This window comes from Notolepis coatsorum (assembly GCF_963971535.1).
Source record: "Notolepis coatsorum genome assembly, chromosome: 7".
Lineage (NCBI taxonomy): Eukaryota > Metazoa > Chordata > Actinopteri > Aulopiformes > Paralepididae > Notolepis > Notolepis coatsorum.
The window spans coordinates 125,058,720-125,084,697 of NC_140171.1; the positions used below are offsets into that span (position 1 = coordinate 125,058,720).

Consider the following 25,978-nt stretch of genomic DNA (forward strand, 5'->3'; position numbering starts at 1 on the left):
ATATTTCCTTTGAAATGTAGTGGAGTGAAATTATAAAGTTCCCTAAAATGTAAATACTCACATAAAGTACAAGTACGGTAGCTCGAAATGGTTACTTTCCACCGCTGGGTCTAGGTTAGGCCTCATGGTTTATTTTAGCCCCCAGCATAGATATATATTTGTGATGCAGTGCCATCTAGGGCTGGGTAGTATATTGACATTTTTATTGTTTACACAATTGTGTCATCTGAATTCATTATAAAAAGCTAATATTTAGTCAGATAGACTTCTCACTCAATTATTTCTGAAATATTTGAGAATGTCAAAAGATTTTGACATTGTAATCATACATCCCATAATTCTGTCCAATATAATGAACATGGATTATCACCTAAAATGTGATTTTCAACTATTGTGATATACGATATACTGGTATCGAAAAAAGTCCTTCTGATGGGTTTTTTCTTCCCCATATTGCCTGCACTAGTACTATCTGTGCAGCGGTCTGTGGTCAGGACAGAGAAAAGTACTGCAGAAAGACGGACATCAGTGAGTCCTAACTCTATGTCAGGCTTTAAAACTGTGTAGGACCCAGGCCTAGAACTGCGCCCTGAGAGGGAGGTTTGCCCTGAGTGGGAGGTTCGAAGGGTCGAAGTGGGTATTAAACAGGAGGGAAGACTGCCAGTTTTAAACTGATACCAAACAGAGAAGGTAAAGACGACTTTAAACTGTTAAACGGTCATCCAGAACTATTTTATTGCACTGTAAAAAAGAAAACGGATTTTATATGTCTGCACTTTATGTGCTCATTTCATGTCTATTCTATTCTAATACACATTGCACTGCACTATTGCACTATCTTACTCTGTCTATTCTATCTTACTATTTTTTTTTTATTATTGTCTATTTTTAAAACTGAATCAAACCATAAACAAGGTGGCCTGTTGGGATGTTAGATCCTAATGTGAAAAACTGTGATTTTATATGTCTGCACTTTATGTGCTCATTTTATGCCTGTCTTTTTTCTGCTGTGAAGCACTTTGAGCTGCAGTTTCTGTGTGAAAGGTGCTATACAAATAAAGTTGTATTATTATTATTTTAGCTATTGCATCCACTTATTTGTGTTTCATTACACATATGTGTGCATGCTTACCAACAGTTTCGCCTGTTTTATTGCAACACTACTATCACCGACATCTAAGAAGGGAGATCCCCCCTTGAACAGCCCTTCTAAGGTTTCTCTCCTCCACATTGCATGTGGTGCATTTTCTCCTATTGCTAGGTTTTAGTGAGTTTTTCCTTACCTTCATGTCTGGGAGTGTTGCATTCATTTATTTTATTTATTTAAAATGTTTTGGACTTCATGGTGTTTTTGTTTTCTTCTTAATTTATTGTCATGTTTTTTCTTGACTTGTTTAAAGAAGACGTGTCCAGCCCATGGGGACATTAACGTGTGTTGTCGGGCCTTACAAATAAATTTGATTTGATTTGAATTATTATTATGTTCTCCACAGAACAACCCCCCCGGCATCCTGGCCCTGCTGGATGAAGAGTGCTGGTTCCCCAAAGCCACGGACATCTCCTTTGTGGAGAAGCTCATGAACACGCAGGGCAACCACATAAAGTTCGCCAAGCCCAAGCAGCTCAAAGACAAGACCGAGTTCTCTGTGCTGCACTACGCCGGGAAAGTGAGTACGATCCTCCATCCTCTTCACGACAAGAGCCGGTTTTCTCACACTCACACTTTTTGTGTAACAACGTGTGTAAAATTAGGATTGCAGTGCATGATGGTGGATCTCTGATCTCTGAAGAAAATAGGAAATTTAGCTACACTTAGAGAACAATTAAACCTTTAATGCTGAAAGCCAATGCATTTTGGCTGACATAGTCTTCATCGGGGGGTGACCAACTCTGATCTCTAAAATATTTATTTGTCTTCTTAATTGTGAAGTGGTTCTGAAAATGTATTTTCAGAATGTGACGGAATTAATTTGTTGGATTTTCTTGGATTACAGGTGGATTACAACGCCTCAAACTGGTTGACGAAGAACATGGACCCTCTTAATGACAACGTCACAACACTGCTCCAGAGCTCCTCCCTCATATTTATACAGGACCTCTGGAAAGACGGTAAGCTCTCTGGGGTCTGGCTTTTTTACCGATATCCGATATACCGATATTGTCCAACTCTTAATTTCCGATACCGATATCAACCGATACCAATATATGCAGGGTTTCTCCCCCACCCCAAAATGTTTTATAATTTCAGGTAACTAACATTGCATATGTGGAATTAACACAACACAATACAAGTATGCATTGATGTGTTAATTTCACTGGATGCATTCAACAAGGCATTCTAAATGTAAACATTTATCTGTGCATCTCCCCTTTTCTTCTCTCTCCCTCTGGTTCTCACTCTCCCTTTCTCGTTTTCCCTCTCTCTCTTTCCTTCTCTCTCCCTTATTTATTGTGATTAGCCTTGTATACTATTGCTACTGTAATTTTGTATTTTATTAACTTTTTATGCATGTACATAACCTTGTTTTTGTTACAGCCTCCCCCCCTTCCCTCAAAAGGCTTTTGTTTTTGGTCAGGCTGCTTCTGTATATAAGAATTTGTTCTTACTTGCTTGCCTGGGTAAATAAAGGTTAAATAAAAAAAAAAAAAATGTAAAAAAAAAAAAAAATATCACATTTGAATGCCAATATCAGCCGATAATATCGGACATCTCTACTGAGAATATATGTGAATTGAATTGTGCCCACTTACCCAAAGAGATTTCACCTCTGTGACACTGCCTAGGTGGACAAAGGCTAGACAAAGTAATGCAATGCATTTCTTGTATTCAGACGTTTCGCCTTTGAACAACTAACACTTGGACTTGTCCATCGATGCGATGATGAATCTGTCATATGCCCCCCCCCCCCCCCCAGTGGACAGAGTGGTGGGCCTGGACACCATAGCCAAGATGTCCGACAGCTCCATGCCCATTCCCAAGACCAAGAAGGGCATGTTCCGCACAGTGGGCCAGCTCTACAAGGAGTCCCTCCAGAAGCTCATGACCACTCTGCACAACACGCAGCCCAACTTCGTCCGATGCATCATCCCCAACCACGAGAAGAAGGTACGAGAAACACACCACCAGCGCCTCCTATCTGATCCACATATAGGCCGTATGGTGAAGGCTGAGAAGTGGCTAGAAAACGATTCTCGTTCCCACCGCGGCGGACTACACAATTTTCCCTCTGGGCTAAAGATCTATTGGTGTAGATTTAGGAATAAAAAGTTCTCCATTTACAATCCATACACGTGGCACACATATTTGCTAAGACCATCAAAGGTAGACTGGTCTAGGGTCATTCACATTTCCCCCTCCTCCTACCACACCTGTATGGATTGTAAATGGAGAACTTTTTATTCCTAAATCTACACCAATATATCTTTCACCAAGAGTGAAAATTGAGTAGTCCGCCGAGGTAGGAACGGGATGAAACGATACAGCCTTCACCTTACGGCCTAATAGGGAGGTGTTAGTCTGACGTCACTTTAGTTTCCCCCACGGTCCACCCGTATAGGGATTTATTGGGAACATTTATTTTCGGTTATTGTAATAATTCTGCCTCATGAACATTGGCAAGCTTTCCATTTTTGCACAAAATTAGTTCCCTTCTATCACTAACATTATTGCATTTTTGGTTGAAATAAAATGATACGTAATTATTTTATGATTAATTGCGAATTGTTTCATGTTGAGCTATAGATTGTGGATGAATACACACAAAAAGGTACACCATGCCAATGTTCATGCTTTATTTGTTTTAAACGAGACCATTTAGAAATGTGTCTATTGGAAATACATTGCAATTTCAAGCGAGGTGGACCGGCCGGAAACAACAATGATGTAACCACTACACCTCCCAATTCACTTGTATTATTTTTTGCATAATCGCATTCCTTCCCAGTTTTACACTGTGAAGGAGATGCTCCCTCTCCAAAGTGAAGAATACATTATTTGATACGCAATGAAATTATTATTTGATTAGTGATCAAATGATTTGGCATTGAGGTTTTTATTTGTCACACACCCATTATACAAATACAATAGCAGTGAAATGTGTCTTCTGCAACCCTCAGATTGTGCTAGCATCAAAGAGCAGACCCTCGTCTGCACCTTGGCCTATTTAACACTGCCTACTCGCCCATATGCACACATACTCAGAGTTAATTATTTTGTTAAATTTGTATTTGTACTTCTCCACTGTACTATAATTGTATGACTTGTATCATGTCTTCTACTATCACCATGTACCTGTACCTCCCCTCATGCTGCTATAATGGCTGAATTTCCCCAAGGGGAGCAATAAAGGAACGTCTTATCTGATTGTAGCAACACCACATAATGAATTCCTCATTATGGGTTCAGTGATGAGGGGATGGTTCGTATGTGTAATGAAAGTACGATGCTGCCGTCCTCAGGCAGGCAAGCTGGACGCCAACCTGGTCCTGGAGCAGCTGAGGTGCAACGGCGTGCTGGAGGGCATCCGTATCTGCCGGCAAGGCTTCCCCAACCGGATCGTCTTCCAAGAGTTCCGTCAGCGGTGAGTGGGATTAGCATACTGCACCTTATGTGTATACTGTATACTTACTTCATATATATATATACCGGTATATATTTTTTATTATCTTTTTCCCCCTCCTTTTTCCGATTTTTTCTCCCATCCCACTGTTAGTCGTTATGCCAATTCCCAACCCCCTTCCTGGTTGTTGCGCGCACCCCCCCCCCCCCCCCCCTACTGTTGGTCCGGGAGGCCGGAGACTGTCACATGTTTTCCTCCGACACATGTGCAGCCAGCCGGCAGCCAGCCTGGCAGCGCAGATTCTCACCGGGAGAGTGTAACGTGTGGAAGGTCACACTACCTTTCTCCAGATCCTACCCTCGCTGTGCAGGCGCCCCGACCGAACTGTAGGGGTCGCTGTCCACAACGCCCAGGACCCACCCACGGCTTCCCTCCCCCTAACTCAGTATAGCGATCAGCCCAAGCCAAGGCAATGCTGACTCTCTGGGAGTCGAGACCGCAGCCTCTTGCATTGGTGACGAGCACAATCTCCGCTACGCCACCTGACCGCCTACTTCATATATTTAGCATTTTTAGATTACCGTAATTCCTCTAATAGTAACCCCGGCTTGTATTTGTTTCAACTGTAGCGGGTACCAGGCTTGTATTAGGAGGAGGCCTGTATAAGAGGGAGGCCTATATTTCAAATTTTCAAACGGATCATAATGAATAAATCAACATTTTGTGTCAGTTTGAACCCAGTAAAATGTACTGGGTTCATTTATTGAAACCAAGTACTGTATGAAATAGTAAACAGTGCAATTACAGGTGGTCACTGGTCATTTCAACGTTTTCAAAGTGAAATCAAGTAACTAGCTCAGTATGCAGCTCAGTATATTAGTAACCCGGCTTGTATTAGGAGGCCGGCTTATAATTGCTTAGCTCAGGAGAGCACCCGGCCATTAATAGAGACCCGGCTTGTATTTGAGACCCGGTTACTATTAGAGGAATTACGGTATATATATTAGATTAGCTATTAGTTATTAGATTATAGATATATATTGTTGTAACTATATTTATTGTAGGGCAAATATAACTGAGAGGGCATACATACCCTCATCTTGCACCTTGACCTTTTTACACTGCCTACTTGCCCATAATGCGCATGTCCAGAGTAAATTATATTGTTATATTGTTTACACTGCCTATTTTTCTATTTTTATTTTTACTTCTCCACTGTACTATAATTCTATGACCTCTATCATGCCTTCTACTAACTGTACCTCCCCTCCCCCATCACCCATGCTGCTATGATGCCTGAATTTCCCCAAGGGGAGCAATAAAGGAATATCTTATCGTATCTTATCTGATCAGATGGCTGTACAGTGTAGAAGAGAACAATGTAACATAATGTAAGGTTCATGTAAAAATGTTTATAGAAAATTTTGATAAAAAGTATAACCATGCAATCTGTGTGTCCCTTTCCCCCTGAACAGCTATGAGATCCTGGCTGCTTCTGCTATTCCCAAGGCCTTCATGGATGGCAAACAAGCCTGCGACCTCATGGTAAACCCATGCATTCTGAAAATACCAGCATAATGCCATATACATAATGTCATACACATGTTGACATAAAGCATAATGGATTTAAGTTGTTCAGCTATTTGAATGCATCAAAAGAGGCCTTCCTGTTGAATGCTACTCTTAAAATGAAAGCCCAAGTGAATCAGAGATAGGAAGAATGGGCTCCCCAAAAAAACTAAGTTTTGCACACATGCAAGTTCCATTTAGCTCTTCGTGAGCTACCTACACACTAGCTGTTTCTTACTGACGTCTGTGTGTGTGTGTGTGTGTGTGTGTGTGTGTGTGCGTGTGCGTGTGCGTGTGTGTGTGTGTTTGCGTGCATGCATGCAGATCAAGCATCTGGACCTGGATCCCAACCTGTACAGGATCGGTCAGAGTAAGATCTTCTTCCGCACTGGAGTGCTGGCCCAGCTGGAGGAGGAGAGAGACCTGAAGATCACTGTGGTCATCATTGCCTTCCAGTCCCAGGCCAGAGGCTTCCTCGCAAGGAGGTAACACATAATATGTTAACCCTTTCACTGCCACACTACCAAACGGTTAACCCTTTCACTGTGACAATACACAGAAGGTTAACCCTTTCACTGCCACACGACAGCCATGTGTGTGTGTCTGTGGGTGTGTGTGTGTGTGTGTGTCTGTGTGTGAGAGAGAGTGTAGAAATATAAAATTACATTAGTTCAGTTACATAAACATATTAATCATCATGATTAAATATTAGATTTATTACATTTGATATGCTTAAACAAAACTACACTTTTTGTTTAGTGTATCAATCCTCTTCAATTGGCTATATCCAGAGTATCACAAATAACCAAAAATTAAGCTTGTCTGAACATTTATGAGTTATGCAGTGATGTAGTTATGAGAAAAGTAAATGGACTATAGTTATATGTCTTTTCTGCATAAGGAAACCATACCTGTATGGCTGCTTTCATCGCTGGCTGCACAGACGCCATGACATTTAATTATTTACTTTTTTTTTAATTTTTATAAATTCGGTTCTTATTTATAAAAGAGACAAAAATATATGGGGCGAACCATAATAAAATAAGAGATGTTACGGGGAAATAATATGAGTAAAGGTAGCACCGGTTAGTTTACTTAGTTTACTCTCTGCGTAGGAGAATGTCTTTATCTACCTCACTTCAGTTGTCTTCATCATTTCAGTTTCCCCATTCTTTATTGTATGGAATCATTCAGTGATATTTCGCCCCTTTTGTATTGCTTGTTTGTTTGTTTAGAGACATAATACCCACATGTTCTTACTGGAGGTAAATATCTGACGATAATGGTTATACTCCTGTGTCTTTCCAGGGCCTTTGGTAAGTTGCAGCAGCAGCTGACAGCCATGAAGGTGATCCAGAGGAACTGCGCTGCCTACCTGAAGCTCAGGAACTGGCAGTGGTGGCGGCTCTTCACCAAGGTCAGACGATACACAGTTAGAAACATTATTAACGTAACGGGATAATATTAGATTAGGTAGTAAATATGTGAAGCCAACCCTTATGGTTGACGGATCAATATGTCGTTGGCATCATACGGTAGTTGCCTAGGTCGTTCCCTTTTTTGTTAAATTGAGATTTTTGTGTGTACTCTCCTCACATTGCTGCATCTTCCTGGCTTATTGCCTGTGTCCTCGGCAGTCGGAACACTTGTTACTTTAAAAAAAAAAATCCCCATTTACCTGACTCACTCGTATGACTTGTGACAGTTACATTTACAGTGGTCTTGACTTGGAGGATGACTTGGGCGGCTGCCGTATGGGGCTGACGATATGGATTAGAAGGGGGGAGGGGAGCAGGGTTGATAGAGCTAAGGGGGGGGGGGGGGGGGGGGGGGGTTTAGGTGATAGATTAGTGAGGGGGGAACTGGGTATATTAGTTTAGGCACATTTAGTAATCCCTCATGTAGCCTGCATGTAGACGTCAGCCTTAAAGTCACTGTCACTGTCCCGAACGTGTATGAAGTCCCATCGATTGTGAGGATGGTTCTGATATGATATGATACATTTATTTATATTGCGCCCCTCAACCAATAACTTACATCAGCCCGGGGCGCAGCCTGGGAAAGAAGAGAAACAGAAAGACAGGAAACAATAAGAAAACTGAAAAAAAGACATGCAGGCCATCCAAGCAGATAGAGAACAGACGGACATAATACACCTGTCATACTACAACACAAAACTAGCTCAAGGATTTTTTTATAGCGAAAAGTTAGCCTTTGAGCATGTCCTTAAAAGTCTGTAGAGTGCTTGCAGATTTGATGTTTAGTGGGAGCTTGTTCCAGAATGTCAGTGCTGCAACTGCGAATGCCCGGTTTCCCTTCGTCACCAGTCTTAAATGTGGGATCTTAAGGCAGATTTGACTGTTGGATCTGAGGGATCTGGAGCTGGCTGATTGGACCAGGAGTTCCTTTATGTAAGCTGGGGCGAGACCGTTTAGGGCTTTGTAAGTGAACATGAGGATCTTGAAATGTATTCTTTGTTTTACCGGGAGTCAGTGTAGGGATGCAAGGAGATGTGGTCCCTCATCTTGGTGCCCGTCACGAGCCTGGCGGCTGCGTTCTGGACGAGTTGGAGGCGGTTGATATTATTTGTCTGCCACAAATGTAATGTGTTGTTGTTATGTGTTATGTGTTGTTGTTGTTATGTGTTATGTGTTGTTGTTATGTGTTGATATCGGTCCATCTTGCCCGGCTACAGGTCAAGCCCCTGCTGCAAGTCACCCGCCAGGAGGAGGAGATGGGTCTGAAGGACGAGGAGCTGATAAAGGCCAAAGAGGTCGCTGTGAGGGTCGAGTCGGAGCTGAAGGAGATCGCCATGAAACACACATCGGTAAGGATTATGAAAACAAGACAATCGGCTTTTAGCCCAGGTCATGTTTTTGAGCCAGGTCAAGCCTTTGAACCAGGTCGTGTTTTTGTTTTCCAATTTAATTATATTTAAGTTCAAGGAAATCCACTGTTTTAAAAGTATACTTTTTTTAAAGTTCAATAAATGCATGATATTTCCAAAGTTAATGAGTAATCGTGTTAAATAATCATGATCTCAATATTGACCAAAATAATCACAATTATGATTTTCACCATACTCTGAACAGCACCCATATTCATTTGCCCTCCTTTCCTTTGATTAACTCAACTCATTTTGACGTGACTAGTTGTCACAGCTCATTTTGACATGACTAGTTGTCACAGCTCATTTTGACATGACTAGTTGTCACAGCTCATTTTGACGTGACTAGTTGTCACAACTCATTTTGACGTGACTAGTTGTCACAACTCATTTTGACGTGACTAGTTGTCACAACTCATTTTGACGTGACTAGTTGTCACAGCTCATTTTGACATGACTAGTTGTCACAGCTCATTTTGACATGACTAGTTGTCACAGCTCATTTTGACGTGACTAGTTGTCACAGCTCATTTTGACGTGACTAGTTGTCACAACTCATTTTGACGTGACTAGTTGTCACAGCTCATTTTGACGTGACTAGTTGTCACAACTCATTTTGACGTGACTAGTTGTCACAGCTCATTTTGACGTGACTAGTTGTCACAACTCATTTTGACGTGACTAGTTGTCACAGCTCATTTTGACGTGACTAGTTGTCACAACTCATTTTGACGTGACTAGTTGTCACAGCTCATTTTGACATGACTAGTTGTCACAGCTCATTTTGACGTGACTAGTTGTCACAGCTCATTTTGACGTGACTAGTTGTCACAACTCATTTTGACGTGACTAGTTGTCACAGCTCATTTTGACGTGACTAGTTGTCACAACTCATTTTGACGTGACTAGTTGTCACAGCTCATTTTGACGTGACTAGTTGTTATTGTTATTATAATTATGGTAATGATTATTATTATATTATTATTATTATTATATTATTATTATATGGTATGAAGCTGTAAGGTGCACTTGAGCTGACCATTATGTTAAAATAAATATGAATTTTGGAAGGGGGCAGGAAACATACGTTTTCTTCATCCTGCTCCTTTTCGGCCATGGGTGTATCATGTTAAAAAAAATAATGTTGGTGATATTGTGCAAAGATGACCTGTACCCCCATGTACGAAACAAAATAAAATGAATGAATGAGTGTTGGTGGTGTACCACAGGGTTCTATAGTAGTACCTCTTCCCTTCAGTTGAGCCCCGGCCTCTGCCTGTCTGTCTGCCCCAGGTGTTGGAGGAGAGGAACGCCCTGCAGGAGCAGCTCCAGGCCGAGACGGAGCTGTACGCCGAGGCGGAGGAGATGAGGGTTCGCCTGGGCGCCAAGAAGCAGGAGCTGGAGGAGATCCTCCACGAGATGGAGGCTCGGCTGGAGGAAGAGGAAGATCGCGCTCAGGCCCTGCAGGTGGACAAGAAGAAGATGCAGCAGCAGATGCAGGTGTGGCTACAGTACCTATTTCTTGTATTCTATTTCTATTCTATTCTATACCTATTTCTTGCGGTTCTGGTGGATGTTGTTAATATTGTGTCGCCTTGTTTTAGACATACCAGCAAAATACATAAAAAAAAAAATTCCTCACAAATGTTCCTCACTTGTTGTTGTTGTAGGATCTGGAAGAGCATTTGGAAGAGGAGGAAGATGCTCGTCAAAAGATGCAACTAGAGAAGGTGACGTGCGAAGGCAAGATCAAAAAGCTGGAGGATAACGTGTTGGTGATTGAGGACCAGAACAACAAGCTGCTGAAGGTGAGCTGCTATGAGAGGCTTCGCAGAGAGCCTTCAATATGATGGGCGACCCACATATTGTCATGCTCATCGTGTTTGGCAGAGAGAAAGTCTACGCAAATGGTGACTTTGTTTCTCATCTGTAGGAGAGGAAGCTGATGGAAGAGCGGGTTGCAGACTTCAGTTCCAATCTGGCAGAGGAAGAGGAGAAGTCCAAGAACCTGACAAAACTGAAGAATAAACACGAGTCCATGATCTCTGAGCTGGAGGGTAATTGTCTTTCATGTGTCCACACATTGAATTAAACCAGCTCAAAACTCACATTGTGTCCTTAAATGGGAATGTCACCCATTTTAAGAATTCACATTATGTTCTTCCTGTACCCCAGAACAATTGGGGTCAGTATGTGTGAATACGCACCACTCTCTTCTAAAGCTGGAAATCAAGAGAGAGAGAGAACCCTCCAATCAGTGATGTAACTGGGATGTGAACTCTGGGGCTACTCAATAGGCAATGAATGAGGCACCCCTGAAAATACTGTTTTTCCCCATGACGGCACCCCAAATCTTCAAAGAAACAAGCGTGAATCCGCGATAGATTTAGCTGCGACCACACACATGCATCCATCCATACATGTATGAATTCACACACACACATGCATCCATCCATGCACGTATGAATTCACACACACACACCCATCACTTGAGCTCCATGCCAAATGTCAGCCTTCGTGGGGCGAAAGGTGTGACCGCTAGAGTAACCGCTTAGGCTATTAAACACCTACGCCTCTGGCTCTGACTTTGTGAATGAATGAATGAACATTTATTTTCGTGTCATGTCCAACGACCCATCCCATACGGGATTATAAGACACCAAAAACAATAATTGAATATAACGTTCACTTCCCAAGGTTTGTAAGCTACACCATGCACACCATCAGAGGCCAAAATAAATGCATCACATAATATGTTATTATGTTCTTTTCGTACGTTTATCCCAAGCTTTCTCTAAATATTCTGCAAGCGCAAATACCCTGTGATCAAAAATCCATTTTAGTCTTTCTGCATCACTCAACCACATTAACTCAAGATGTTTACACCTTTGACGCAACTCATTATATAATGGAGAATAAAACATAAAATGAAACTCATTCTCAATCTCAATATCAATATTACAGTAAATACAGATCCGCTTGTGAGAGCTCCTACACCCAAATGAGTTTTTAATTCAGGTTCAGACCTTTTAACAATGCTAGAATATACACCTCATTTGAGTGTAATAGCTCACGCAAACATTGTATGGTGTCATAAATTCAGAGCCCCGTCCATGAGAGGGTTCTCTCTCAGACGCCTTGCTTTAGGAGAGAGTGGTGTGTGCTTACAAATACTGTCTGAATTGTCCTGTGGCACAGGAAGATCATATTTTAATTCTTAAAATGGGTCACATTCCCCTTTAAACTAAGCATTATTATTATTATTACCCATATCACAGTATCGACTTGGAGAAAATCACTTGATTTAAAATGTTCCTCATCAAGACACTTGTTCTTGAAATGACTCAGACTCTTGACTCTGTCTGTTGTGCCTGACAGTCCGCTTGAAGAAGGAGGAGAAGGGTCGCCAGGAGCTGGATAAGGCCAAGCGGAAGCTGGATGCAGAGTCTAATGACCTCCAGGAGCAAATTGCTGACCTCCACGCCCAGATTGCTGAACTCAAGGCCCAGTTAGCCAAGACAGAGGAGGAGCTACAGAATGCTCTGGCCAGGTGATGCATAATTCTGCTGTTAAGGGTAGTCCTCTTTTGCTTTTATATACCATCTAATTGACCTATCTGAAGCCCCGCCATCTTTTCTTGATCCAATCACAGCTGTTTCTTCCCTCGGGGACAAACTTCGTTTCAACTTTGCTCAAGAGAAGCGGGCGAGGTTTGACATAGGTCAATCACTTGCATATGACTTGGATTGGAGTTGATTCATTTTATTTTCAATACATTCAATTTAAGAATGTACTTTCATGATTTTGAATTGATCTGATTGAAAGTGAAATGATGCCAATTGGAACCCTTCTCTGTACCTACTTATTTAACCGTCATCACTCCGGAACACACAAACCCAGGCAACTCTAAATCACAGATTTGATATCTGAGGAAGCATGGCCATCCCTGTACACACCACCCCAGCAGGGGGCCTTTCTGTGTGGAGTTTGCATGTTCTCCCTGTGTTCACGTGGGTTTCCTCCAGGTACTCCTAGCTCATATAGCCAATTCTGGCACATTTACATTGATGTGGAAACTGAAGACGTTGATTAATAATGTGCACTCTCCCTGGGTAATAAATAAACGTAAACTTAAGCACTCAAAACATCTATTTTCCATCACGTTTTCCTTATCGGCGTTCTCTCATTTCTTCCTCCGCTCCCCCCCCAGGCTAGAGGACGAGATCGCCCAGAAGAACAACGCTGTGAAGAAGATCCGGGAGCTGGAGGGACACATCTCAGACCTGCAGGAGGACCTGGACTCCGAGCGCGTGGCCCGGAACAAGGCGGAGAAGACCAAGAGGGACCTGGGAGAAGAGCTGGAGGCCCTCAAGTCTGAGCTGGAGGACACGCTGGACAGCACCGCCAACCAGCAGGAGCTCAGGTCAGTCGGGCCTCGGAGGGCATCGTCAATGAACCCTTTCACTGCCACACTACAGGAGGTTAACCTTTCAGAAAGGGTTAACCTCCTGTAGTGTGGTAGTGAAAGGGTTAACCTTCTGTAGTGTGGTTGTGGCGGGGTTAACCCTTTGTCGTTGGGCAGTGAAAGGGTTAACCTTCTGTATTGTCGCAGTGAAAGGGTTAACCCTTTGGTAGTGTGCTAGTGAAAGGGTTAAGGGGCATTTGAAGCTGTATGTCCATCTGTCCATCCATCCATCCATCCATCCTTCCATCCATCCATCCATCCTTCCATCCATCCTTCATTCCATCCATCCATCCAATCTTTATTTAATCTTGAAGGATCATTGAGAGCAAGCTCTCATTTACAAATCTTTAAACAATATAGAATCAGAAAGTCAATCAATTAAACATTTTAAATAATTAAAAACAACTGACTGTGGTGAAATGGTTTGCTATTAAAGATTTTAATTGACCAATAGATACTAATGAATTGAGTTTTAAAGTGCATCACAAAACATGTTTCTGGGGGCACAGAAGCTAAAAGCTGATTTTCCTAATCCAGTGCAAACACTGGGAACCTTAAGTGTAAGCCAATCATCCATCCATCTATCCATCCATACATACATCCATTCATCCACCCACCCATGTATCCAACCACTCATCCATCCATCCATCCTCTCCCCCATACAGAGCCAAGCGGGAGCAGGAGGTGACCATACTGAAGCGGGCCATGGATGACGAGAACAGGACCCATGAGGCCCAGGTCCAGGAGATGAGACAGAAACAGACCCAAGCAGTGGAGGAGCTGACTGAGCAGCTGGAGCAGTCCAAACGAGTACGCTGTCGCTATTCTATGTACTTGTAAAATGTTATAAACACCCAAAGGCAACAGTGATACAGCCAGAGTGTATCATCCCTTTCACTACCACACTACAGAAGGTTAACCGTCTGTAGTGTGGTAGTGGAAGGGTTAACCTTCTGTAGTGTGGTAGTGAAAGGGTTAACCGTCTGTAGTGTGGTTGTGAACGGGTTAACCCGTTGGTAGCGAAAGGGTTAACCTTATGTATTGTCGCAGTGAAAGGGTTAACCCGTTGGTAGTGTGGTAGCGAAAGGGTTAACCTTATGTATTGTCGCAGTGAAAGGGTTAACCCATTGGTAGTGTGGTAGCGAAAGGGTTAACCTTCTGTAGTGTGGTTGTGAAAGGGTTAACCCTATGGTAGTGTGGTAGTGAAAGGGTTAACCTTCTGTATTGTCGCAGTGAAAGGGTTAACCCATTGGTAGTGTGGTAGTGAAAGGGTTAACCTCTGTAGTGTGGTTGTGAAAGGGTTAACCCGTTGGTAATAATAATAATAATAATGGCTTGGATTTATATAGCGCTCTTCATGACACCCAGAGCGCTTCACAGAGTCCATTATTCGTTCATACACAGTCATACCGGTGGTGGTAAGCTACAATTGCAGCCAGAGCTGCCCTGAGGCAGACTCACGGAAGTAGTGTGGTCGTGAAAGGGTTAACCTTCTGTATTGTCGCAGTGAAAGGGTTAACCCGTTGGTAGTGTGGTAGTGAAAGGGTTATAGCCTCATCACCAGCCTCCATGACACACTGGCACCGTACTGTACGTGTCTGTTGTTCAGGCCTACTGCTCTGTATCTACGTGTCTGTTGTTCAGGCCTACTGCTCTGTATCTACGTGTCTGTTGTTCAGGCCTACTGCTCTGTATCTACGTGTCTGTTGTTCAGGCCTACTGCTCTGTATCTACGTGTCTGTTGTTCAGGCCTACTGCTCTGTATCTACGTGTCTGTTGTTCAGGCCTACTGCTCTGTATCTACGTGTCTGTTGTTCAGGCCTACTGCTCTGTATCTACGTGTCTGTTGTTCAGGCCTACTGCTCTGTATCTACGTGTCTGTTGTTCAGGCCTACTGCTCTGTATCTACAATGTATAATTGGTGGTTGTTGTTTGTTTTTGCTGTTTGCTCTGAATGTAAGCCCAACTTGACTGATAGCTCTCTAACATAACATAGTAGCTGGTACTACATGATAGCTTTTACAGTACATTTGACTATATTCTCTACTTCTCCCCCCGACTTCTCCCCCCCACTTCTCCCCCTCCCTGTAGGTGAAGGTCAACCTGGAAAAGGCCAAGCAAGCCCTAGAGAAGGAGACGTCAGAGCTGACGGTGGAGGTGCACACGCTGGTCCAGGCCAAGCAGGACGGGGAGAACAAGAGGAAGAAGGTGGAAGGTCTGCTGACCGACCTGCAGGCACGCTTCAACGACGGCGAGCGGCAGAAGGTGGAGCTGGGAGAGCGCTGCTCCAAGATCACCGTGAGTGGCTGTCACTTGCTGTATCAACTGAAGAAGAACGGACACACCATGAATGAAGATTATTATATCACCACACACACACACACACACACACACACACACACACACACACACACACACACACACACACACACACACACACACACACACACACACACTCTCTCTTCAGACTGACTTCTTCCTTAAATATTATTTCTTTATTATCCGTATTGCATGTACATGTACAGCAGACAAGACGAATTGTTTATTCGGAAAGTTTTACATAATGAAGCAATATTAAAGTGGCAATCCTTAACTCATTCGGCGCCAGCTATTAGTTAGGGCCCGCTGTAGCTAGGCCGCGCTTTAAACGATAGGACTGAGTCACCTTGTTTGTAGAGCTATAACTATATTCTATATTATAGCTATGGATACAATACTATGGCCCATTTGACATCACCTATCTATCATTCAATATGTGAAAAATAATAGATTTTTCCATCCATACGTTCCTGTGTTATACCGTTGTGAATATAAGTATGGTTTTAGAGCGGTCTAGTGTAATTCATGAAATGCTGAGTTAAATCCCTATACGTCAATTCCACTATAGACGTTGCCATTTCTTGCCTGTATACGCTATTATCCCGAAATCAAATCTATACCATAGGTATTATGTTCCATCATGAATGCATGATAGGGGGGGGTCGTTTCTGATTATTTGATTGTCAGTAACGGCATTTGCATTGAACACTAAAAACGCTTATCAGCCCGATCTGTGTAAAAGCATTGCAGGATCAAGCAAAGATTTACGTCAGATCATTCTTACCTGTGATCGGGAGTATTCCAAAAATAATATTCCAATTGTTTGATCACCATCTGGTACATCCAATGTCCATTTGGCCCACGGCATAATCCACAACAACATATGGATCTGGGTTATTTGACGCGCTTCGATGGAACCGGCAGAACGGCTGCCCTCGCCCGACAAGGAAACATGAAACCGGAGACGTTTTGGCCGTCCCACAGGCGAAGATAGAAGGGTACAAAGGGTGCTCGATACCGCCGTCTAGCGGGATGCGGCCGGTATTTCCGTTTGGCGACCTCAGACTCATTCCCTATATGTAACACAGAGATCCGTGGATGAATAATGAATAGAAATATCGAATAAAGGAATAAACGACCAAAACCCGAGAAATCTCGGGTCTTGGCGCCCAGATCCTTATTTTGGTGATAAGTGATCATCGCTGTTGTAGTTCTATACTGTATTAACTTGTTTTACATCTTGGAAATTCATGCTAACTACTGAGTTGATCTTCTATTAATTCCAAACAAACTGCTGTTGCTGCTCGTGATGTAAAACACACCACACATCATGTGTGATAAGATGATTTTCCTGGGAATGTACCACCAGACACCAGTGTTTAGAACAGCCAAGAACAGCAAATGTAAAAACACTCATGAACTCAGTGTCATTACATATAATAATAAAGTTGACTTGACTTGACATTTACTACTCCTGCAGTCGTCAGGTGAAACCATCATCATCTTTAAAGAGACACACATCTGCTCACAACAAATACTGTAGCATCAGGTGGCTGAGGGTCCCTCCGCCTACACCGCGGGATAAAGATATACAATGATGCACGAGCCAGAGATGAGTGCCTGGCTGCGTATTCTGTCACATGAATGGATTTCCTTGAGACCCTGACCTTCCTTTTCTGTCTCCACCCAGGTCGAGCTGGAGAGTGTGACCAACCTTCTGACCGAAGCTGAGGGCAAGAACAACAAACTGAGCAAAGACGTTGCTAGTCTGAGTGCCCAAGTCCAAGACACACAGGTAACAGATTACCTATAACTAGGGATGTCCGGTTAATGAAAGGTTAACCCTTTGTCGTGTGGCAGTGAAAGGGTTAACCTTCTGTATTGTCGCACTGAAAGGGTTAACCATTTGGTAGTGTGGTAGTGAAAGGGTTAACACCAGTTTGCTTACTGTGAATACCACTAGAGGTGTTTACTTTGGGGATAGTTTGTGTAGGATGATATTGATTGATATCGATAGGTGACATTGATGCTTCTATTACCAGTGGTGGAAAGTAACTAAGTATTTTTACTCAAGTACTGTACTTAAGTACAACTTCGAGCTACTTTATGTGAGTATTTTCAATTTAGGGAATTTATACTTTTACTCCACTACATTTCAAAGGAAATATTGTACTTTTTACTCCACTACATTTATCTGAACCCATCAGTTACTAGTTACTTTGAAGAAAAAGATTTTGCATAGAAAACATGGCAAGTATGAAGATTATATACTTTCACATTTGAAGCCTGTCAACTTAAAGAGGACGTAATCAGAACAGCATAACTGGACCACATACCACTTAACATAACCTTTAATCAGAGCAGCATAACTGGACCACACACCACTTTAACATAACCTTTAATCAGAGCAGCATAACTGGACCACACACCACTTTAACACAACCCATAGAGGTCAATGGATCAAGGATTGAATGCTCCCAAGCACTGGGATACACAAACGTCATGTAGAATGCATATTTACTTTAGATACTTAAGTACATTCAATAGCAAATACTTCTCAACTTTTACTTAAGTAGAATTTGAATGGAGGACTTTTACTTTTACCAGAGTACTAATTTATCTGGGTATTTTTACTTTTACCTAAGTAAAGGGACTGTGTACTTCTTCCACCACTGTCTATTACTAACCTATTACTCGGGACACTTGTGACAACGTACTGTGGCACCTGGTCGGTTTTGGTCGAAGTTGAAATATTGACCCTTTGACCTCTTGTGCGCCCCTTATAGGAGCAGCTGGCAGAGGAGACGCGTCAGAAGCTGCAGTTCTCCACCAAGCTGCGGCAGGTGGAGGACGACAGGAACGGCTTGCAGGAGCAGCTGGAGGAGGAGATGGAGGCGAAGAGGAACGTGGAGAGGCACATCTCCACCCTCAACATCCAGGTCAGAGTTCACGGGGTCAAGGTTGAAGCTAAAGGGTGGTGTCAGTGAAGTAGCGATAAAAATAATATTGAGGAAGAATTTAAGTGGACTGGGATTTTTTCAATCTTTTTGCTGTAGTCGAGATAGTTGTAGGATGTGTCAAGAATTAGTGTGGACCTGTAAATGGAGTGTAAATACTACATACTGTAGGTTGTTTAAACTCCAGTTTAGCTGAGATCAAATGTATAGTTGTTTTGGATTATTGCTTTATGTTTCATGAATCTATAGTCGTTTTAGAGGCAAAATAGGATAATATCTAAAAATGTTCCTATGTAGCCAAAAATCGCCTTAACAAAGTCAAGTCTGTCCACAGCTGTCAGACTCCAAGAAGAAGATGGATGAGATGGCAGGCAATGTTGAGCTGCTGGAGGAGGGCAAGAAGCGCCTGCAGAGGGATCTGGAAACGGCCAACACCCAGTTTGAGGAGAAGGCCTCTGCCTACGACAAGATGGAGAAGACCAAAAACCGGCTGCAGCAGGAGCTGGAGGACATCTTGATGGACCTGGACAACCAGAGACAAATAGTCTCTAACCTGGAGAAGAGGCAGAAGAAGTTTGACCAGGTTAGCTGAATCAGGGACATCTCAAAATGGTCAACGCTTTGAGTCAACTGTGATATTTTCATACAGGGGGAGTGACTTTTACCATTAGTGTGATGTAATGGCACTGAGGGAAACAAAGGAAAGAAGATCAATTGTAATACATGATTCAACTGTGGCTCACTGCTTCCCGTGTTCTCCAGATGCTGGCCGAGGAGAAGAGCATCTCCAGTAAGTATGCAGAGGAGCGGGACCGTGCCGAGGCTGAGGCCAGAGAGAAGGAGACCAAAGGCATGTCTTTGGCCAGGGCCCTGGACGAGGCCCAGGAATCTCAGGGGGAGCTGGAGAGAGCCAACAAGGCTCTGAGGGCTGAGATGGAAGACCTGGTCAGCTCCAAGGATGATGTGGGGAAAAACGTGAGTGTTTCAATGTCTCTCTTGCCATTCTGTATCTAAAATGTCTCTGAAACCAGGATTGCTTTGTAGAGACTTTCCTCAGAAGCTTTCACAGAGTAGCCTACCATGTCAATGATGATGTCAATGTTCCTTCAAATAAGTCCTCCAGTTAACCTGGAACCTACCATCCAACCATCTTAACCCCTCCATCCACGTGCATTCCCAGGTCCATGAGCTGGAGAAGTCCAAGCGAGGCCTGGACGCCCAGGTGGAGGAGATGAAGACCCAGCTGGAGGAGCTGGAGGATGAGCTGCAGGCGGCCGAGGACGCCAAGCTGCGTCTGGAGGTCAACATGCAGGCTCTCAAGGCCCAGTTCGAAAGGGACCTCCTGGGTCGGGATGAGATGGGAGAGGAGAAGAAGAGACAGCTCATCAAGCAGGTAGGGAATGAATGTTGCCTCTTTTCAAATCAGTTTACCTTTTCAGTTAGTTGTTCATTTACCTAAAAAACATCTCGTCTTCTCTATGAAAGTATAGGACGTGATGTTTGTCCATCACACAATGTTGTCATCACTGTGTCCTTCATGAGAAGGTTGGTTGGCCCTCTCTGACGGAGAGGCGCAACAAACACTGGTATTTGTTCTTTTTACAAACAAAGGCCCTTATTGGTAAGCTACCTCCTTATATACTACACCATTATTGGAATGGAATGTTGGAACCTATGGAACCCGTTCTAGTGACTGGCTGGTCCTTAAGGTCCCTCGAGTTTGCTTGAAACAGGATAAATCAGCATTTTGCTATGATGCCCCTCTAGCTCATGGAATGAACTCCAACAGTCCTTAAAGCTTGAGATTCTCCCCTCTGTTGCAGAGTTTAAAACCTTGATGCCCAACCTTCATGTCAATCAAGTTGTACGTGTTTTAATTGATTTGTTACCCTTGCTTTTTGCCTCGTCTTGTTGTCTTATTGTTATGATTTTATATGCCGTGTGATTTTATATGCTTTTTCTTTTGCTTATTTCTGTCTATACACTCGACGTGACTGTAGATGAGGGAAACCTCAGTTGCCTTTAGAGTTTAAATAAAGGTTTGAAATGAATGAATGATGCACTAGCGATATTCAAAATGTACTATGTGTGAACGTTAACTCCAGGTGCGTGAGTTGGAGACAGAGTTGGAGGATGAGCGTAAGCAGAAAGCCACAGCGACGGCAGCCAAGAAGAAGCTGGAGGGAGACATGAAGGACCTGGAAGGACAGATCGAGACAGCCAATAAGGGACGAGATGAGGCCATCAAGCAGCTCCGCAAGCTCCAGGTGAGAAGGACCGAAACATGGTTATGGAAAACAGTGCAAGCGCTATACAGAAGCTACGTACACTGTAAAGAATGTATGTGTTTTCACGGGGAATTCACTGTATTATTTTACAGATTTTGTTTTTCTACTTTAAGTGTAAATGCCATAAAAATAAGGTAAATTACCTTTTATCAAAATATTAACCATTAAATAAAGGCTGTAATCTGTAAATGTATTTGATTTTACTGTAATTTGACAGTAAGTATTTGGCAACCATTGATGCCAGACATTTACCGTTTTGTTGCAGCTTTTTTTCTTACAGTGTAGGTTACAAAAAAGACAACTTGGTTTTGTAAGTTACTCAGTGCCACAGGTATGCTAAATTGTTGATGCCTAATGAAGTATGTTTAGGAGGAAAGCCTCCCAAAAATACCTTATAAGGAAATACATTTTGGTTTTAACCAAACTCTACAAACTTCCTGTTGTGTGACTAATTAAGAAAGGAAGGTGTTGGTATGTTGAGCATGTGTATAGGAATTCATATACCGTATGTCTATGTGTGTGAGGAAGAGTGTGTACAAGAGAGTGTGCACGTGAATTGATTTATTATCTTGTTTTCTTAGTACTCCAAACCATGTACCGTATTTAACCATGTAATAGATTGGTGACTAACATAGCTTGACTATGTGTTTGTGTTAGAGAGAGTGTGCATGTACATGTGCGTGTCTGTGTGTTTGCTTGGAACAGGGTTTGATTGTACAATGTTTGATTGTATTTAATTATAGATTTCTAAATTTGTTTTTGCTTTTCCTTATCTTTTGTGATGTGATGATTAATGTAAATGACACATGGTAAATATAGCCTACTGCTAGTTATATCTCTGACCTCCACTGGTGGAATAAATATTACCCACTTCAACGTCTGACCATCCTTGTTGAAATGGCCATCTAAGGTTTCTTTATTTCTTTCCTATTACGTTTTTTTTTCTATGGGAGATTTTCTTTATCTTTAAGCCAGGGACTGTTATGTGAGCCTGTGACGCCCATTGATACATGTAATGCGATTTTGGGCTATACAAATAAATCTGACTTGACTGCACATCTTATTTAATAGCCTGGTTTATGTGATCACCAATACCCTACTTGGTGAGTAAAACAGATTCTGATTTCTCTCTCTCTCTCTCTCTCTCTCTCTCTCTCTCTCTCTCTCTCTCTCTCTCTCTCTCTCTCTCTCTCTCTCTCTCTCTCTCTCTCTCTCTCTCTCTCTCTCTCTCTCTCTCTCTCTCTCTCTCTCTCTCTCTCTCTCTCTCTCTCTCTCTCTCTCCTCTCTCTCTCTTTCATCAGGCCCAGACGAAGGACTTCCAGAGGGAGCTGGAAGATGCCCGCCTGGCCAAGGAGGAGGTGCTGGCTACGTCAAAGGAGAGTGAGAGGAAGGCCAAGAGTCTGGAGGCTGAGCTCATGCAGCTCCAGGAGGTAAGACGGCACATTCTTGTTAATAAAACACCACAAGATAGAAAGCTACTGTCAAGCGGAACCTGAGCTCACTGTATGGGTATGTGACTGGTATGTGACTGGTATGTGACTGGTATGTGACTGGTATATGACTGGTATGTGACAACAGGAGCTGGCTGCTGCTGACAGGGCGCGGAAGCAGGCGGAGGCTGAGAGAGATGAGCTGTCTGATGAACTGACCAGTAACACCTCTGGGAAGTAAGTGGACATTTCATTCTGTTGACTGTGATGCAGCGACTGCGTAGATCTGACAGAACATGCTAATTGTGAAGCAATTTCTGTTGTGGCTGTGCTCCATGTGTGCAGGTCAGCTCTGTCTGATGAGAAGCGTCGTCTGGAAGCTAAGATCTCCCAGCTGGAGGAGGAGCTGGAAGAGGAGCAGAGCAACATGGAGATGATCAATGACAGGCTGAGGAAGAGTACGCAACAGGTAATTAGAATGTGGCAACAGGTCATAAGACTTTAGCAACAGGTAGTAAGGCTGTAGCAATGGGTAATACTACTGTAGCAACGGGTAATACTACTGTAACAATGGGTAATACTACTGTAGCAATGGGTAATACTACTGTAGCAACAACATAAGACTTTAGCAACAGGTAGTAAATAGTAAGATTAGATTAGATTCTTTAATGACCACCCAGCCAGGCTGGTGGAATTTGTTTTCAGTGCATTCATTGCATTGTTCCAACATAGAACATATAACGTCACTTACAATACATACATACTACATGCAGTTAAATATATAGATATATAATTACAAAGACCACAATATCACAGTTTATGTCCATAACAGCAGAGGTAGGGGGGTTGCTACAGGGAGTTCAATGTCCGTATGGCAGTGGGGAAGAAGCTGTTTTTAAAGTGGGATGTTTTGGTGGTCAGGGATCTGTAGCGCCTCCCGGAGGGCAGCAGCTGGAAGATATGGTGTGCTGGGTGAGTGGGGTCAGAGATAATTTTTCTTGCTCTTCTTATTGTACTGTAGCAATGGGTAATACGACTGTAGCAATGGGTAATACGACTGTAGCAACGGGTAATACGACTGTAGCAATGGGTAATACGACTGTAGCAACGGGTAATAACACTGGAGCAACCACATAAGACATTAGCAACAGGTGATTAGAATGTGGCAACAGGTAGTAAGACTGTAACAACAGGTAATAAGACTGAATTACTTTAGAAGCCAGCAATCATATTCCACAAAATGCAAAGGTATGATATTTACTGATCATTTTGACTCTTTGCATCTTAATTCTCACGTAACACTTCTTCATCCTTGAATCTACCCCCCCTCTCCCACTCCCTGCATTCCCTCCACAGGCGGAGCAGCTAACCAACGAGCTGCAGGCGGAGCGCACCACCTCCCAGAAGAACGAGAGCGCTCGGCAGCAGATGGAGCGCCAGAACAAGGACCTGAAGGCCAAGCTCCAAGAGATGGAGAACCAGGTCAAGTCCAAGTTCAAGTCCTCCATCTCCGCCCTGGAGTCCAAGGTGGCGCAGCTCGAGGAGCAGCTGGAGCAGGAGAACAGGTCTGAGCCGCGGCGATATTCTGATCAAACTTAGTGCACAAAGAAAAACAAAGTTAACATTTATGTCCTATTCATGCCTGGTTGTTTGATATACAGTGGTCCCAATGGCTTTCCTATAACAAGTAAGCTCAATCGGCTTAAGCAGAAAATTGGCTGAATTTCCTCAATGTCATTATGTGAGGTTGCACATAATGTTGTAATAGTTGTCGTGACTCGCTGATGGTACCGTTTTATCCGTATCTTAACTTTTGAAACTTGAAAAACATGAATATTCATTACTCATTTCATATATAGCACTTTCCAACCCCATTAGTGCAGTTCTGGTTCCCAAACCCTGCCCTCTTTTCTTGATTCTCCAATCACAACTGTTGCTTTCCTCTGCCAAACAAAGTGATGATTGGAGGATCAAGAAAAGAGGGCGGGGCTTGAGATTGGTTGATTTTTATTTCTAAAATGTTCACAAATTCAGTTCACTCCCTTTCGCCTAAACCCCCACCACACCCCTTGGCCTCCTCTCTTCAGGGAGAAGCAGACGTCTGCCAAGGGCCTGCGTCAGAAGGACAAGAAGATGAAGGACCTGGTGATCCAGGTGGAGGACGAGAGGAAACAGTCAGAGCAGTACAAGGACCAGGTGTGTACATTACATTACACACTCATAGTGTATGTAATACATTATGTGCAGTCTACATTATTTGGAGATTATTTGGTGTCGTTGTTTTGTTGTGTTTTTTCAACAACAAAAAATTAAGCAAAACAGTAGTACAAAGGGAGATAGCATATCCTTGATCAAAATGAGGATTTATAAAAAGTGGGTGGGTTGGAAGGCCTTTATTTAAAATTGTGAGTTTCTGAGGTTTCCTTCATTTACAGAAACAATGATATTACCTACATACATACCTACATACCTACTGTACATACTGTACATACATACATACATACTGTACATACATACTGTACATACATACATACATACATACATACATACATACATACATACATACATACATACATACATGTTTGTAATGTTCCACATTGGCCGAGCACGTGTGAAACATCTACGCTGGGACAGTGGCATATAATCTCCTCTCTCCGACACCCGCCAGGCGGACAAGGCCACGGCCCGCATGAAGCAGCTGAAGCGGCAGCTGGAGGAGTCGGAGGAGGAGTCCCAGAGGATCACGGCCGGCCGCAGGAAGGTGCAGCGGGAGCTGGACGAGGCCACAGAGGCCAACGACGCCATGAGCCGCGAGGTCAACTCTCTCAAGAGCAAGCTCAGGTAACGCAGAGGGCGGGGGAGGCTGCCGCTCACTCTCTCTCTCTTCTCTCTCTGTCTCTAGTGGTGTTTTTCTCAAAGTCAAAGTCACGTCAACTTTATTGTCCGTTTTCCATTTGTGCAAGACATACAGAAAATTGTTATTGCGTTCCCCCCCTTCTTACGGTGTACATAAAGAAAGATCTAGACAACATAAAACACAAAAGTAACATATAGGACACAATATACAACACACGATATACAGGACAGCGAGATATATACAATATAAACAGTAGCTAAAATTATATGAATTAATTAATTAAAAAAAAAATTGCTTAGTGCAAATATTTCCTAGCAGCAGTAGTACATACATAGTAAAATAAAGTTAAGTAAAGTGGCAGTGTGTGTGTGTGTGTCTGTGGGTTGGTGTGTGTGTGTGTGTGTGTGTGTGTGTGTGTGTGTGTGTGTGTGTGTGTGTGTGTGTGTGTGTGTGTGTGTGTGTGTGTGTGTGTGTGTGTGTGTGTGTGTGTGTGTGTGTGTGTGTGTGTGTGTGTGTGTGTGTGTGTGTGTGTGTGTGTGTGTGTGTGTGTGTGTGTGTGTGTGTGTGTGTGTGTGTGTGTGTGTGTGTGTGTGTGTGTGTCAGTGGGGGGGTTCCTAGTCCCGAGTCTGTGGGGGCATTTTTGTGAA

The 25,978-nt window shown here is 43.0% G+C and overlaps 1 protein-coding gene across 4 annotated transcripts in view; it reads left to right on the forward strand.

The window, feature by feature from the left end:
- The window catches only part of myh11a (myosin, heavy chain 11a, smooth muscle), a 70,619-nt gene that overhangs the window by 40,006 nt on the left and 4,635 nt on the right, over positions 1-25,978 (forward strand). For all 4 annotated transcript variants that reach the window (XM_084318714.1, XM_084318715.1, XM_084318717.1 and 1 more), the window contains exons 14-40: positions 1,494-1,667; positions 1,995-2,109; positions 2,916-3,106; positions 4,459-4,580; positions 6,035-6,104; positions 6,453-6,613; positions 7,437-7,545; positions 8,824-8,955; positions 10,309-10,515; positions 10,686-10,823; positions 10,949-11,072; positions 12,394-12,565; positions 13,226-13,438; positions 14,146-14,290; positions 15,572-15,778; positions 17,490-17,594; positions 18,586-18,738; positions 19,091-19,339; positions 19,519-19,731; positions 19,937-20,149; positions 20,862-21,023; positions 22,346-22,474; positions 22,623-22,711; positions 22,820-22,943; positions 23,831-24,039; positions 24,562-24,670; positions 25,143-25,315. In XM_084318714.1, the coding sequence (XP_084174840.1) occupies positions 1,494-1,667; positions 1,995-2,109; positions 2,916-3,106; positions 4,459-4,580; positions 6,035-6,104; positions 6,453-6,613; positions 7,437-7,545; positions 8,824-8,955; positions 10,309-10,515; positions 10,686-10,823; positions 10,949-11,072; positions 12,394-12,565; positions 13,226-13,438; positions 14,146-14,290; positions 15,572-15,778; positions 17,490-17,594; positions 18,586-18,738; positions 19,091-19,339; positions 19,519-19,731; positions 19,937-20,149; positions 20,862-21,023; positions 22,346-22,474; positions 22,623-22,711; positions 22,820-22,943; positions 23,831-24,039; positions 24,562-24,670; positions 25,143-25,315 (4,208 nt within the window). The remainder of the gene's footprint in view (positions 1-1,493; positions 1,668-1,994; positions 2,110-2,915; positions 3,107-4,458; positions 4,581-6,034; positions 6,105-6,452; positions 6,614-7,436; positions 7,546-8,823; positions 8,956-10,308; positions 10,516-10,685; positions 10,824-10,948; positions 11,073-12,393; positions 12,566-13,225; positions 13,439-14,145; positions 14,291-15,571; positions 15,779-17,489; positions 17,595-18,585; positions 18,739-19,090; positions 19,340-19,518; positions 19,732-19,936; positions 20,150-20,861; positions 21,024-22,345; positions 22,475-22,622; positions 22,712-22,819; positions 22,944-23,830; positions 24,040-24,561; positions 24,671-25,142; positions 25,316-25,978) is intronic.